Consider the following 15,773-nt stretch of genomic DNA (forward strand, 5'->3'; position numbering starts at 1 on the left):
GATTGGGGAGCTAAGAAGAGGGGGTATCTTCTTTAGCATGCTTTTTGAAAGGAGTATTGTTGGAAGATAGGCCTAAGCCCACACGATTAAGGAAGGTCTACATATCTAAAAGTATTATAAGATGGGCCACACGACCAAGGAAGGACCACAAGATGGGCTCAAGCACATAAGAAGTAGGACCCACCATGATTACCACAAACTGGCGTCCTTATCACATAAGTTGGAAGATCAATAAGGATTCACAAAGGCATCTTTATCTTATGGTCACGTCCTAGAAAAGTTCTACTTTGAGTTATGTTTGTCTTTTATCTATATTGAGTTATTTAATAATGCTAGGACTTATTTTTAAGTGTTAGAGTTTGGGTGTAATTGGGACAAAGGTAGTTTTATTGTAATTGGACTCTACTACCTTCCTCTATTATATATAGAGGTTCATATACTCTGATTATAATAAGTTAATGAAGTCAATAAAGTATTTTTCTTTTCCATAATTTCAACATGGTATCAGAGCAGGTTCTGTGAGTTGACTTGGTCAACCCACAGAGATAATGAAATCCTTTTTCTCTAAACCTAAACCCTAAGTCTAGGTTCATAGTTATTTTTTCAGTCCCTACACTCGTAGTTTGCTTTGCGTTTTTCACCTCTATACTGAGATTTTAATATTACAAATTATATAATGACGGAAAGATATTTGAGTCCACTTTCCAAGGAAAAACGACTTTTTCCAATCGGAGTTATAATCAAAGATAAATCAATATTTGAATTAGCAAAGGTCAGATTGCAAAAGAGGTTCGAGCATCAACAGAAAGCTTCAACTTCCGAAGTATTTTATGCTATCAAGAACGAGACTTTATATGGAGATATATATATATCGAAAGAAATATTTATAAGTCTATTCTCTTAAATATTCTAACCAATTTTCAATCAGATTTATCTACAAAGAGAAATCGATATTTGAAGCAGAAAAGGTCATATAGAAAAAAAAGGTTTGAGCAGCAGCAGAAAGCTTCAACTTTCGAGGTATTTTATGCTATCAAGTACGAAACTTTATATGGAGAATTATATATCAAAAGAAATATCTGTAAGCCTATTTTCTTACCTATTCAACCAATTCTCGATCTGAGTTTTTTATAAGGAGATATTGATCTTGGAACAATCAATGGTCATGCTGGAAAAAAAAGCAGAAACAGTGCTTAGTTCGGCCAGATGACAGAGACCGAAATCTATCAGATTATTTATCTTCTAATAATTATATTTTATGAAGAGAAGTTATACTTGGATGAAAGGTATTTAAGTTTAGTTTCAGAAGGAGAAAATTTTATGTCAATTTGATCTTTATTTAAAGATATATTCGCATTGGAAGAATCAAAGGTCATGTTGGTATTCTGTTGTATTGAAAAATCCGAATCTATGCCATTCGTTTTGCGTCACTGTTTGAGTTGCTATATTAAGAAAATATCTCACTTCTCCCTGGTTTAAGGGCATATTACTACATCTATGTTATTTGGGCTTATTGTTGCATATATGATATTTGGTTCAAGCTAGGATCATTCTGGGATCATTGCCATTACCTCCCAGCTTGAGGGGGAGAAGTAGAAGAAGTAAAAAAAGGTATTTTATTTCATATGTTGTGGATAAGTTATGTGACCAAACTATTCAAGAAAGGGGGAGTAGAAAAGATGAAGCTTATGCATCTAAGAAAAAATATTTATATCAGATTATGATTATTTCATGGGTCCTTCTACAAGGTTTATTATTTTGGTTCGTGTTATATGTGATGGAAGATGGTCGTGTTACATTACAGCTGTTGGTATTATGTCTCTTTGGATGAGATATTATTATTGAAGAAGAGGTAGCCTTAGTACCTTTTCTCATACCATAATTTATTTGACTCTCAAAAATATCACGAGTGGGACACCATGAGAATCGGTGCCCGGATTGAGACACCATGATAAATTTAACTCTCAAAAATATCACGGTTGGGATACCATGAGTCGGTGTCAGGATTGGGACACCATTATAAATAAACCGACTACCCCCCCCCCCCTGTAACGGCTTTTATTACTCCTACCACTTGAGAATTGTTGTCTTATAGAGGGACACGGTGGTGGACACTTCAGAGCAATGCCGATAGACACACTACCTACAGAAGATGGAGTGTGCCCTACATCTAGCATTAGGACTGGAGTATTGAGCAATGTCTTACCGGCTAGGAGTGATTTTTACTCTCACTTATATTATGCCAGCAGGGCCACATGGAAGGACGCAACACCGTGAGGAGAAGTGTTAGAAGATGAAGGCATATTGGTAGATGTGCTATTTTATACAAAAAGATTTTATACATCATTTGCAGCAAACAGGGAGTTCATCTCCCCCCCCCCCTAGCTTGAGGGGGAGTGTTGGAAGATAGGCCCAAGCCTACATGACCAAGGAAGGTCCACATATCTATGAGTATTATAAGATGGGTCACACGACCAATGAAAGCCCACAAGATGGGCCCAAACACATAATAAGAAAGACCCACCATGATTACCACAAGTTGGCATCCTTATCACATAAGTCGGAAGATCAAGAAGGACTCACAAAGGCATCTTTATCTTATGGTCACGTCCTAGAAGGGTTCTAGTTTTGAGTTATGTTTGTCTTTTATCTATATTGAGTTATTTAATAATGTTAGGACTTATCTTTAAGTGTTAGAGTTTGGGTGTAATTGGGACAAAGGTAGTTTTATTGTAATTGGACTCTACTACCTTCCTCTATTATAAATAGAGGTTCATGCACTCTGATTATAATAAGTTAATGAAGTCAATGATGCATTTTTATTTTCCATAAATTCAACAAGTATGAAGTGCAGAAATGGCCTCAATTACATTTCTTGAACTAAGGCCCTTAACATTGCTGTTATAGAATCACAATGACCAAAATGAAACAGAGCACACACAATTATTTCGAGCAAAGTCACAGACAACATCCCCTCCCTTCCATAACACACACACACACCGGTTGGCATGTGGGTTATTATAACAAACTTCAAAAGTAAGATTAGGGCAATTCACCCTAGGAGTCTCCTATCAGACATGGTTGTGATTCTAGCATAAAATAAGGAAGTAGTAGATCGCCAATTGTGGACAATAACAGCAGTAGGCAAAGGACTAAGGTTCGAGGAATCAGCCGAGCCCAGAAAGCATATGATGGATGATCTTCTCCAACACCAGGCCAATTGAGCTGGCACTTATCAAAAAATTTCTTAACCTTCTCTTTCTAGATGTTCTAGCTAGAATGGGTAACCATAATTTTGGCCAACTTGGCATCGCCACCAATTGCTCAAGGAGTAGTGAAGGAGAAGAGGAAGCACAACTTTTTTTGAAATAGTATCGAGGTGCTAGATCGTTGTTGTGCAACTACTCTTTTGAAATCAAATTGAGAGACAAAGGTTCGGGGAACATTTGGTGCTTAGTGGGTGTCTACTGGCCAACCAGACACAATGAGCGACATCTCTTTTGGGATGACCTCATGACCACTTATCCATGAGAAATCCCCGCCTTCTTGGAGAATCACAACCTCCATGAGGCTTTTTGTATACTTTATTGGTTGCTGGGATCTGGATGAGATTGTCCTATATAGGAAGACCTTCACCTGGTCAAATGGTAGACAGCCCCCCGTCCTTTCCAAACTTGACCGGTTCTTAACCAATAATGATTGGCTCCAGTTATATAGCAATGTCCCCGGCAAAGTTCTCAATCGAGTTGTATCAAATCATTGGCCGATCATGGTTGATACCCATTTTGGTATCTGCCCGCCCCTTCTTCTTTCAGATTTAACAATGCCTGGATGGTGGACCACTCTTGTAACCGCTCCATCCAGTTCTTTTGGTAGAGAATGGTCGTTGTTGGCCCGAGTGGATGGTCTTTCCTAACAAAGCTCAAGCTGTTAAAGCCAATGCTGCGCTCTTGGGCCTCTGCAAGAAAGGTGTCTTCCTCGGCGAAGAGAGCCTCCACCCTTGCCTTGATTGCCTTTTTAGACACCCTTTTTAGACACAGAGGAGTCTAGAGGCCTCTCTACCTCGGAAGCGACACAGAGATATGCCCTCCAAGGGCAACTATAGTCCTTCGCTCATAGTCAGCTCATGCACTGGAAGCAACGTGATCATTTCAAGTGGCTCTCAGAAGGAGATGCAAATACTAAGTTCTTCCATGCAGTCATTACTGCTCGGAGAAGAGCCAATCGCATCACAACTCTCAGTGTCAATGGTGAGACCACTTCAAATTGATCCCTTATTTCAGACTCACTGGTGAATTTTTTTGCAGATTATATTCTGATCGCCAGCCAATCCGCCCTTTCTTCCAAAGGGTCCAAATCTAGACTATGCTATCGGCTATAGCCAATCTCATTGAGCTCCCCTTCTCCAGTCGGGAAATTGAAAAAGCAGCCTTAGATCTCCCTCTGGACCGTGCCCCGAGCCCGGACGGATTTAACGGTGAATTTTGCCTTCGCTGATGGCCCCTCATCAGTGACGACATGGCCTGTATGGTTCATTCCTTCTATCAGCATGGCATCAAATACAGGAGCATTGGAGCATCCTTTATTGTCCTCATCCTAAAATAAAAGGGGCAAAACTCCCATCAGACTTCCGGCCAATCAGTCTCACCACAGTACCTACAAGGTGATTGCACGCCTCCTTGCTAATTGCCTCCGGGTGGTTCTCGCTATTGCTATTCATCACGAACAGAGTGCTTTTATTTAAAGAAGGAACACATTAGATTCAGTTATGGCGTGTCACGAGCTCATCCATCACTTCAAGGTTTTAAAGCTCCCTGGATTCATCCTCAAGCTTGACTTCGAGAAAGCCTTTGACAGAATTAACTAGAAGCTTTTGGACACTCACCTGGAGAAGATGGGATTAGTGAAAAAGTGGCGCTTCTGGATCCAAAGTTGCATCTCCTATGCGAGCTACTCCGTTCTTCTCAACAAAACCGTTTGCGGGTATTTTAAGGGATCCAGGGAGACCCCTTATCTCCCTTGGTTTTCAACGTGGTGCCAGAATATCTCTCATCCTTGATTTATTCAGTCAAGAACTTGGGATGGCTCCTCCCCACGACAGACTGTGCAGCCTTTGATATACCGATCCTTCAGTTCGCAGATGACACCATTTGTTTTGAGGTTGGTACTATGGATCAGATTAAGAACTACGTGTTGTTTTGGGCCTATTTGAATTGGCTTCTGGTCAAAGCATTAATTGGAAGAAAACCACTCTCCTAGGCTATCACATTGACTCATCTGTACTTCAGGGCATGGCAAACTACCTGGGATGCGCCTTAGAAAACTTGCCAGCTACATATTTGGGGCTCCCACTTTTTTTTATTCTCGGCCTTCGGCGACACTTGTCCTCTTTGTGATGTGTGTGACGAGACAGTTCAGCATGTTCTTCTACAATGAGGATTTTCTTGGCAAGTTTGGATGAAGATTGGCCTCCAAATGAGGCTTCATCAGGACCTCTTCAGCACCTGTCAGATGATTATGGGAATTCGCCTTCCTAGACTGAGCGAGTTAATTCTCTTGGCATGTCCCTTGGTGTTTATAGCTGGATGAAACAACCAAAGATCCAACTCGAAAGCCAGTACCCCGGATAATACGGCTTCTTATGCAATGGACCTTATCTCCAATTGGTTGCATACCACAAAGGAATTTGCCTCTCTGTCGAGTGTTTCCCTTCGAGAAAATTGGAACTTGATCGCTCATATGGCAGGCCCTCGCAAGACTCCTATTATGGCTACCTAGGATCCTCTCCCTAACAACTGCATCAAACTCAATTTTGATGGCAGTGTGTTAGGTTGTCCTGGGCAGGTAGGAGCAAGTGGTGTTTTCAGAGATAGCTGTGGAGTTTCTATTCTCTCTCGTGTTGGGCCAGTGGGCATCGCCGACTCAAACACTGCTATAGTGAGTGATCTCCTTTTCGACCTTCAAATCTTCAAGGACCGCCTTCATAGTAAGCTGCTTATTGAAGGAGACTCCAAGGTTGTCATCAGCTAGTGTTCAAAAGAAAACTCCCCCCTTGGCGCCACTAGCCTATCACTGATTGTATTGCAAACATTGTGTCCTCAATTCATTGTAATTGGAATCTCATTCCAAGATCAGCCAATTATTTGCCTGATAAATTGGTTAATTCGGAACCTCCCAGCAATCTCTCATTGTTTGGGAAGGCTTCCCCCCCCCCCCCCCCCCCCCCTATAATCTTGCTCGAAGAGCTTTGTTTTAATAAAATTCAGTATCATTTCAAAAAAAAAAAAAAAAATAGTGAGAGGCTTCTATTGCTGAAACAAAAAGTAATTACAATAAGAGGGGCTAGGCCCAGCAATTACAAGGGAAAAGAATTCCCAACCACAAGGAGATGGCTGGAGACACCCTGTTTAGCAAACTTGTTGGCTAGGGAATTGCCAGATCTGTGGGTGTGCTGCCCGTGAATGTTTTTAGCTGAACAAATATAAATGACTTCGTCATGGACATGCTGAAGCTTCTAAGGCAGCTCAGTTTTCTTTATAAACCAAGAGAGAATGACTACTGAGCTTCAAGACTTTCAGAAAATAAAGACGATCACCTTCCAATAAGGACAAAGCTGCCAAAACCCCTCACCAGAGTAGGAAAGGAGTAAACCATCATGATCCCAGGCAGACCAGCGATCCCAGAAGGCCAAGGATTTCCTTGGAAACTGCCATCAAAGTTTAATTTGAGGGTGCCTCTAAGAGAGGGAAGCCAGGGGGGCCAAACTAGGGGAGAAACATCACAGTAGGAAAGAATTTCCTTCCAGTTCCACTGGATAATAGAGCTTGGTAGGTGAGACAGCACCTCGAGGATACTAATCCACTGAAGAATGTTATGAAAAACTTTGACAATTATGCTACCCAAATAGGTGAACTTTGATCCAAATATTCTTTTATTACGAAGAGGAAGCACAACTGAATGCCAGACATGTAAAGAAACACTCCTGAACTTAAAAGGTGAAGCATAGCAAAGCAGGAGATGAGAATAATCTCATGCAAGCCCTGCAGCTTGCAGATTTGGCTGTCAATAGTTTCCCCCTTTTGATGAGCCCATTAGGGAATCTCACCACACATCAAAAAATTTGAATTTTCTTCCAATGCGCTAAATGCTCTAAGGGATTACCACTGCAAGGCAAGTGCTCAGGTCAAGACCAAGCAGTAAATTGTAAGAGGTGACCATATGAGACCCAAGGACTTTTTTTGCCATATATCATTATCATCTATTCCTCTTTTTTTGCTCTCTAAATAAAATCACATTTCATCAAAAAAAGAAATCTATTCCTCTAATATAAGTGTATTGAAAAAAGGAAAGAAACCACAAATTTCACAAGCTTTGGTATCAGTCATACCACACCTCAATTTCTATTTTTGGAAATGTTGACTACACATGCACACACAACCAAAATGCCTGATGAGACATGGGACTATAAATCTCACACTAGATCCCCACCCATCTGGCCATAATGTCAGTTTTGCGGCTTTGAAGTCATTGGTCTCTATTGAGAAAAGTTCTTTTCTACTTAATTTAGTTCTTAGGAGTTGGAAGTTAGTTGATAGAATGTGCTCAATTACAAATCAATATCTAAATTAGGTTCTACCTTCAGAAAGTCAAAGTCTATTAGCTTTAAAAATCCCATTTATTCTCTGTTCATGAGTGCCATTAGACTCCTTTCTGCAATGAAACTATTTTTTGGAAAATGGATTTGCTATTTGGAAGGTCTGCTAGACATGGGAAGACCAGTTAGACTACTCCCCATTTCCACCTTTCTCTTACTTTTTTTTCTCATAAACTGTTAGTTCATCACAAGCACTGCAAACACAAAGAGAAGCTTAATAAGAAAGCAGATGCTAATTATAAAATGCAGGCAATGAGGTAATACCTGCTAAAAGATACTGGATGTGATCCAGGAAACACTGAGTGTCCTTTAGGCTGGACATTAATAGAAACGATAAGAGAATAAGGAAAGAGTTCAGATATAAGCTAACAGCAACTGATATGAACAATCCAATCCAGAAATAAAACAGTCTCAACTAGGTTAAGACTACAACAAAATATAACTGCAGGTCACACGTCAGATATACATATATATGTCTATCTAATTTATCTAGATACATGTATATAAATAAAAGGTGCAGGTTTTTTTTCTAAAAAACAAGGATGAGCTTTATTAAGCAAAGGAGAACAAACAAACAATCAAATGAGTATTCCCGTTACAACAAGCAAAAAAGCTTGAGTCTATTATTTTTTTTTTTTTATGATGATAGGCCTCATTTGTTTTTATTTATCCTTTTATTTTATTTTTTTATCTTTCATTTTTTCCCTTTGTGCACCACTATGTTTTCATGTATTGTTTCTTCAATTTCAGCAACCCCCTTCCACCAAAAAAAAAAAAAAACTTATTGCTGCACAATTAAGCTAGACACTGAAAATTAATGAATTTGAGATTGTATACAAAATAAGCTCCAAGTAAAATGGTCAGAACTATTCTTGAAGTAACTAAGGTTCTCAATATCATACCCCTGTAGGCAATTTCAGCGAATGATAGCAAAACTGTCGTAAATCATCTTGCTGATCATAAGGTATTGCATCTCCCAGAATATCATCATTAGTCAATACTTCATTTTCTGTTGGCTCCTCCTTCAAACAAAAAAAATATCCTGAATTTGATATCCAAAAAACCACACATGCATGAAATTGTTGTTGGTGTGTTTTAGGATAATCTGACTTTTTTCTAAGAATAGTGAGAAATATATTAAGAGAAAGAATGTACAAGATAATCTGGTTTAAACACAGTCCAGGCAAATCCATACTTGCAAGGGAGCAGCGTGACTACCATCATCATCATCATCCTGCACAGCTTCTCCATTGAGATCAAGACCAGAAGATCTTTTCCACTCAGGAGTTGAAGGGCAAACAACTGTTTCAGGCTTCTTTTCATGATAAAATCTGTACAATGCGTCAATATAGTCCTGCTTATAGATCCCTGGGGGGCGGGCAGCAGCAAACTGTTGGAGTGCCTACCAGATTGATCGCCCATAAAACTGTAAGACTAGTAAGATGCTCAAGATTAGAGGGAGAGAAAGAGAGACAATATCAATACCTCAGTTACAGATATTGGTTGTGAACGCATGAGAAAATGAATGATCATGAATCCTGTTCTGTTATGCCCATGAGTACAATGTACAAAGACATACTTCTTCAAGTGCTTCTGGCGGAAGTAAAATTGAGAGACCTGACATTAAAATGTTAATTCATAAGTTGAAATTTTACACAAGTGCAAGGAATATTATTACTGCAAAAATATTTGCTCCTTGGAAAAGTAATAATTGCCTTGGATAAAACACAGTTTTTTTTTTTTAAATGATGCTGAATTTTATTAAGAGACCTCAAACGAACAGATTACAAGAGGGGAAGTCTTCCCAAACAATAAAAGATTGTTGGGAGGTTCCGAATTTTGTCAATTTATCAACTAAAGAATTGGCTGATCTAGGAACGAGGTTCCAATTACAATGAATGGATAACACAATGTCAGCAATACAATCAGTGATTAGCCAGTGGTGCCAATGGGGGGAGTTATCTTTTGAACACCAGCTGATGACAGTCTTTGGATAAAACACAGTTATAAGCTCACAAAATATATATACACACATACATATAAAAAGACAGTTCTATGAAACATATGGATCACTAACAAGACTAAATTACTCCAGAAGAAACAAGTAGCTTAATGAAATATCTAGCATCTTATCAATATCTTCAAAAAATCTGTAGCAACCTACCAGAATATGACTATGAAAATATTCTGCTACATTTAGTAGAAGTGAAAAATAGAAAAAGATAGAGAACATTAAATAACGCAAGAGGTGCGACATATTTGAATTATGTATAGACATTTAAGAGCTCTGATCACTCAATAGGACAAAGAACAAAAAGCATAATAGACTATTATGTTGCAAGAAACTAAATCATAAACAAATAACCTCATGAACAAATTGGTTGACAGACTCGTTGTCAGGGACTGCATCACGACCTTTACATGGAATCTGGCAGAAAAAAATAAATGTCAGTTCAAGAAGAAAACTTTGACAATGATTAAACTTCTCTTCAAAAGCAAAACTATTTTTTTCTCGAAAATAAAAAAGGCACAGTTATTAATGAAAAACTACAAAGCAATTACCACCTCACCTTAACATGCTTAATACCTTGTTTCTTCCAATCTGATGCAGGGTAGTATCGAGATGTATTTGTCAAATCAATCACCATACCAAGCTGAAAAGAGTCATATAGTCAGACTAAAACTCATAATACCATAGGCATGGAACACTTTCTTAACTGGAACTGTTAGAAAATACGTCCAGGAGTATTTAGGACATTTTACCCCCAAGGATATTTTGGTCATTTTACCACGTCAGTGGTTAATTTTCTTTAAGTAATCTTATCTTGCATGTTAAATTATACCAGTGGTTAAATTTTCTTATACATAGAATGTGTAGATAGGGAGATATAAGGAGATTAAGGCTTATTAAGTATATAGAAGCATCTTTTGTAATTTGTAAATCAAAACACTTATTTAAAGAGTCTGGGAATTCGTGCAGAATTCCCAATGAAGCCATTCAGGCTCTTCAAAGAGTTGCTCTTCTCCCTTCTCCTTTTTCTCTTAATTTTCTCCTCTTCCTTCACCCAAATCTTGATTTTTACGTGGTATCAGAGCAGTAGATCGTTGTTGGAAGCATTCTACTATAAATACTTGTCATTTTTTAAGAGGACGACCTACTGGAAGGACAAAAAAACTACAGGTTTTTTATGCTGGTTCATCAAAGCGCCCCAGAATTCCCAATGAAGCCATTCAGGCTCTTCAAAGAGTTGCTCTTCTCCCCTCCTTTTTCTCTTAATTTTCTCCTCTTCCTTCACCCAAATCTTGATTTTTACATGGTATCAGAGCAGTAGATCGTTGTTGGAAGCATTCTACTATAAATACTTGTCATTTTTTAAGAGGACGACCTACTGGAAGGAAAAAAAAAACTACAGGTTTTTTATGCTGGTTCATCAAAGCGCCCTTTCTCTCCAGAGGAAATTGATGCGGCCGCACTTGGTCTGCTGAAGGATCGAGCCCCTGGCCCAGACGAGTTCAATGGAGAATTTTACCAAAAATCTTGGGGAGTAATAAAAAATGATGTCCATGCCTTTGTAAACAACTACCATCAAATAAGCATCACTCACAAATCCATTAGAGCCTCTTTCATTGTCCTAATCCCAAAAAAAGCTAACTCAACCCTCCCTCAAGATTTCAAGCCTATTAGCCTAACCACTAGCTCATACAAAGTTTTAGGCCGAATTCTTTCCAGCAGTCTAAGGGCACCATCCTCCCCCGTATTATTAGCCCATGTCAAAGTGCCTTTATCCGAGGCCGCAATATCTTGGACTCAACAATGGCAGCTCATGAACTACTTCACTCTTTCAAAAAATCCAATCAACCAAGAGTTGTCATCAAACTAGACTTTGAGAAAGCCTTTGACCAGGTCAACTGGAAGCTAATTGGCCACCTCTTCAGTGAAATGGGCTTCACCACCCGTTGGAGATTTTGGATGAGAAACTGCATTTCTAATGCTTCATATTCTGTTTTTGTCAACGATAAGCCATGTGGGTACTTCAAAGGTACAAGGGTATCAAGTAGAGGGACCCACTCTCTCCTTTCATCTTCACCCTTATTGGGGAGCACTTGCCTACCATGGTTCGGCTGGCTAAAAGGTCAGGATGGCTCAGCCCCATCTCCCCTGATCCTGCACAAGACATTGCCCTCCTTCAATATGCAGACAACACCATCTTCTTCTGTGAAGACTCTTTAAATCAAATTCACAACATTAAAACCTTGCTTAACCTGTTTGAAATCTCATCCGGCCAGAAAGTCAATCAGTTGGCCAAAATCATCTATTACTGGATTTAACATTGAACCAAATCTGTTAAGCTCCATGGCAAACTATCTTGGATGCAAAATTGAGATGTCTGCATGCACCTATCTGGAGCTCCCCCTGACCCCTGGATTACCATCCAAATCTTCTTGGCACTCGGTCATTGAGAGATTGGAAGGGTGTTTGGCTTCCTGGAGAGAGAAATTCCTTCCAAAGCTGGAAAGCTGGTTCTAATTAAATCCTACCTACATAGAATACCCAGCTACTATTTGTCCATGTTCCAATGTCTTGCTTCTATCATAGACAGAATCGAGCTACTTAAAAGAAGATTTTTGAGGGGAGGGCCAAATGGTGAAAAAAAATATCACTTAGTAAAATGGGAAGAGGTCTGCAAACCAAAATTCTTTGGAGGACTGGGTATTCATGATACTGCCACTACTAATTCTGCTCTTCTCCTTAAATGGATCTGAAAATTCAACCTCTACCCTGACCTAATTTGGAGAGATTTTTTTTGAAAGAAGGGTGTGAATATATATTGCAAAAAGAAGAAAATACATTACCTAGCTAAGGTGGCCTTCCTCCACAACAAGTTGTTGGAGGGAAAAGCCATGTTTAGCTTGAATCTGGAGAGCTTTAGTAACTACAAAAGCTAACAAGCATTTGGTTTGGTGGACGGAGAGGGGAAGGTACTCTTGTCTCTCCTGTTTGGAAAAAATCGTCTTACTTCTCCCTGATTTCAAGAAAGCAGTCAAATGCTATGTCGGCAATGGAACCTCAATAAAATTTTGGTCCGATTGGTGGACCGGTCATTCCAACCTCAAAATCAGCCATGAATCTATCTCTATCCTTGCTAGAAATATTGATGCCTCTATCTCAGAGATGATCTGAAATTGGGTGATGGAATTTAAACCTCAAAAGACATCTTTCGGATTCTGAAGCCATTCTGGCTTCCAATCTCCTATCAAGCCTGCCCTTAGTTAAACCCAGTAACAAACAAGATACTACAACTTCCTCAGTAACACATGCACGACCCAATCAAATCACCCTGTGTCCACTGCTTTGAACCTCCTTGCCCCACCGTGTGCAAAAAATTTCACCTGGACCATCTGCAAGAATAAAATCCTCACCTCTAACTCTTTAATCCAACGGGATACCCCAGTCCCGGACCCCCTGCACCCTTTCTGTAAAAATACTTCAAAAACAACCAATCACATTCTCTTATCCTACCACTATGCCCACTCTATCTGGACCTCTCTTTTAAACAAGATCGGGTTCCAGTACTGCATTGCATCAAATTTGTCATCCACTATCCTCTCACTCATTGACACTAGACTCCCAAAGCTAGGAAAGATGATTCTCTCGTGTTGAATTGGGTATATCCTATGGGGACAATGGAAAGAAAGAAATAGGAGGAAATTCAAATTCAAATCTTCCCCCACTGAAATTCTGACTGATTACATTACAAGCCCAAGTATCTATTTGGCTTCTAAACCGAAAAGAATTCAAAAACTTCAGCAGCTCAAACTTTAAAGGAAATTGACAGCTGGTTGTTGAGCTGTCTCAGCTCTCTCACCCCCCGATCACGGCTATCCTCGCCCCCTCCCCCCCCCCCCCCCCCCCCCCCCACCATTGGGCCACTTCAAGCTTAACTTCGATGGGAGGGCTCTTGGTTGCCCTGGCTCTGTGGGATATGGAGGAGTTATCCATGATGCTAACAATGATCTCTTCTCTTTTGCGGGCCCTCTTGGTATCTCCGACTCCACAACAACAAAACTTTCAGGATTGCTTAACGGAATTCAATTTTTTTCTAGCCAGCTCATGGGCCCACTCTGCATTGAAAGCAACTCAAAGGTCATCATTAACTGGTGTGCAAACTCCATCAGTCGTCCGTGGCATCACTGGGACATGTACTCAGAAATTTGTAATTTAATTTCCCCCAATCATTTGGTAGACATTCAGGCTAAGGCCGGCATTTCACCCCAACACCTTATTGTGAAGGAAGGCCCTCTCTCCTAAGTTTGATTTGTACTTCCCTCTTCTTTTTAATAGTCTATACACACATTTTCAACAAAAAAAAAAAAAAATTCTATTCTTAGCCATAACCTTAGGGTTACTGGTCTTTATGAATCATTGAAGGATTCCCTCCACTTTGATTGCCCTAATTGGGTTTTTTTAGATCTGCATCTCCCAACCCAGTGTTGGATGCCTGCATCATCACCCAATTGATGACATCAGTCTAGTTGCTACTACTTTTGCATGATATTGGTTGAAATAGTTGTGAATTGCTGGTTATTGGATTGTTGAAGTGCACAAATCCAATTTTTGTGCCCTAACCATAATTTTCTCAGTGGGGCCCACCTTGGTGAAAAATCTGAAAATTGTCTGGAAGCTTAAATTGGTTATTTTGTGATCATATATCAGTATTGTGGCTGAGACAGAAAAGTTTATACCCCGGATAGAGGAAATTCTGGGTTTGATGGAAATAATATCATCATGATTACTTTGGAAAAGTTGATAGGCCTAATTACTTTAATTAGGCTAAGTCTATCAAAATGTATCTTAAGGGTAGAAAGAAGTTGAAGTTTATCCGAGATGATCCCCCAACGCCTCCAGATGATGATTTGGAGGCAGAGGACAGTCAGGTTATGCATGATTGTCAATAGTATTGATTCTACTCTTAGAAATCGAGTGATGAATTGTGATATAGCAAAGGCTATTTGGTTGTCTCTAGAATCTTTATATGCACAGGAGAGTAATCTCTCTCAAGCTTATGAGCTGTATACAAATTGTTTTAGGTTGAAAAGAGGAAACCGAATTATTACATAATATAATAGTGCACTCTTCGGCATATAGCAGGAGATCAATGTATATCATCCGTTGACTATGAATGAAAATGAGTTGAAAAAGCAGTAAAATCAGTTGCATGTTGCTAAATTTTGGTATGGTTTAGGTGCTGAATTTGATGATATTAAAGCTTAGGTGTTAGCTTCATATGAAATTCCTACTCTATCTACCACTTTTAATAGGATTATGAGGGCTGAGAAGACTATTGTACCTGGAACTAGTAAAAGAGGTAAAATAGTGGAAGTCACTACTCTTAATGCTTCCAACACTACATCAGCCCCTACAAATTCCTCTAGAGGTAGAGGTAGATGCCGAGCTAGAGAGGCCCCTGGCCGAAGTAGAGGTTGTGGTGATGGTAAGTTAGAAAAGAAGTGTGTGCATTGTCATTATCCTGACAGATGTTGGGTTAAGTTTGGAAAGCCTGCATGGGCTAATTCTACAACTCCTGATAGTGGAGAGCTTAGATTCCCCTATATCGATTACACCAAGTGCCCCAGATGAGAGGTAGCAATTGATACAGCAACAACAGATTGCTCAGCGCATGGCCCAAGTCTCTATTGCCTCGACCTCACCATCTGTAGCTCATGCTTCCATCCCAATTCCTAGCTCTACCAATGTTGACTCAGATATGGCAGTTTATCATGTTCACTTGTCACCGTACAGGGTTCTTGACTTAGGAGCCTTAAGACACATGTCAGGTATGTTGTCATTGTTTTTCGATTTGAAAGTTTTTGTGTGTCAAACATGTTAATTGCAAATGGTTCTACCTCCCCTGCTCAAGGAGTAGGCAATGTTACTCCTGCTTCCTTTTTGTCTCCTCAATCAGCGCTTTTTATGCCCAAGTTTCCTCTAAATTTGTTGTCGGTTAGTCAATTAACCAAGTCCATGAGTTGTTCTCTCAGTTTGTTGCTTCGTTTCATGTCTTACGTACTAATGATGGCCTCGAGTTCATGAGTCATAAATTCCGGATCTTTTGTCAAC

General features: G+C 39.6%; 1 protein-coding gene across 5 annotated transcripts in view; it reads right to left on the bottom strand.

Annotated features, from left to right (window-relative positions):
- LOC137939166 (uncharacterized) overlaps positions 1–15,773 on the bottom strand; it is an 85,587-nt gene that overhangs the window by 40,848 nt on the left and 28,966 nt on the right. For 4 of the 5 annotated variants that reach the window (XM_068784379.1, XM_068784381.1, XM_068784378.1 and 1 more), the window contains 6 exons: positions 10,225–10,308; positions 10,020–10,082; positions 9,140–9,271; positions 8,850–9,056; positions 8,557–8,676; positions 7,919–7,968 (listed from right to left, as the gene is read on the bottom strand). In XM_068784379.1, the coding sequence (XP_068640480.1) occupies positions 7,919–7,968; positions 8,557–8,676; positions 8,850–9,056; positions 9,140–9,271; positions 10,020–10,082; positions 10,225–10,308 (656 nt within the window). The remainder of the gene's footprint in view (positions 1–7,918; positions 7,969–8,556; positions 8,677–8,849; positions 9,057–9,139; positions 9,272–10,019; positions 10,083–10,224; positions 10,309–15,773) is intronic. The other variant, XM_068784382.1, reaches the window with a different exon arrangement.

Source organism: Aristolochia californica, unplaced genomic scaffold (genome assembly GCF_029961685.1).
Source record: "Aristolochia californica isolate CCGP_79_NKW_82.1479 unplaced genomic scaffold, dmAriCali1.0.hap1 SCAF_8, whole genome shotgun sequence".
Classification (NCBI taxonomy): domain Eukaryota; kingdom Viridiplantae; phylum Streptophyta; class Magnoliopsida; order Piperales; family Aristolochiaceae; genus Aristolochia; species Aristolochia californica.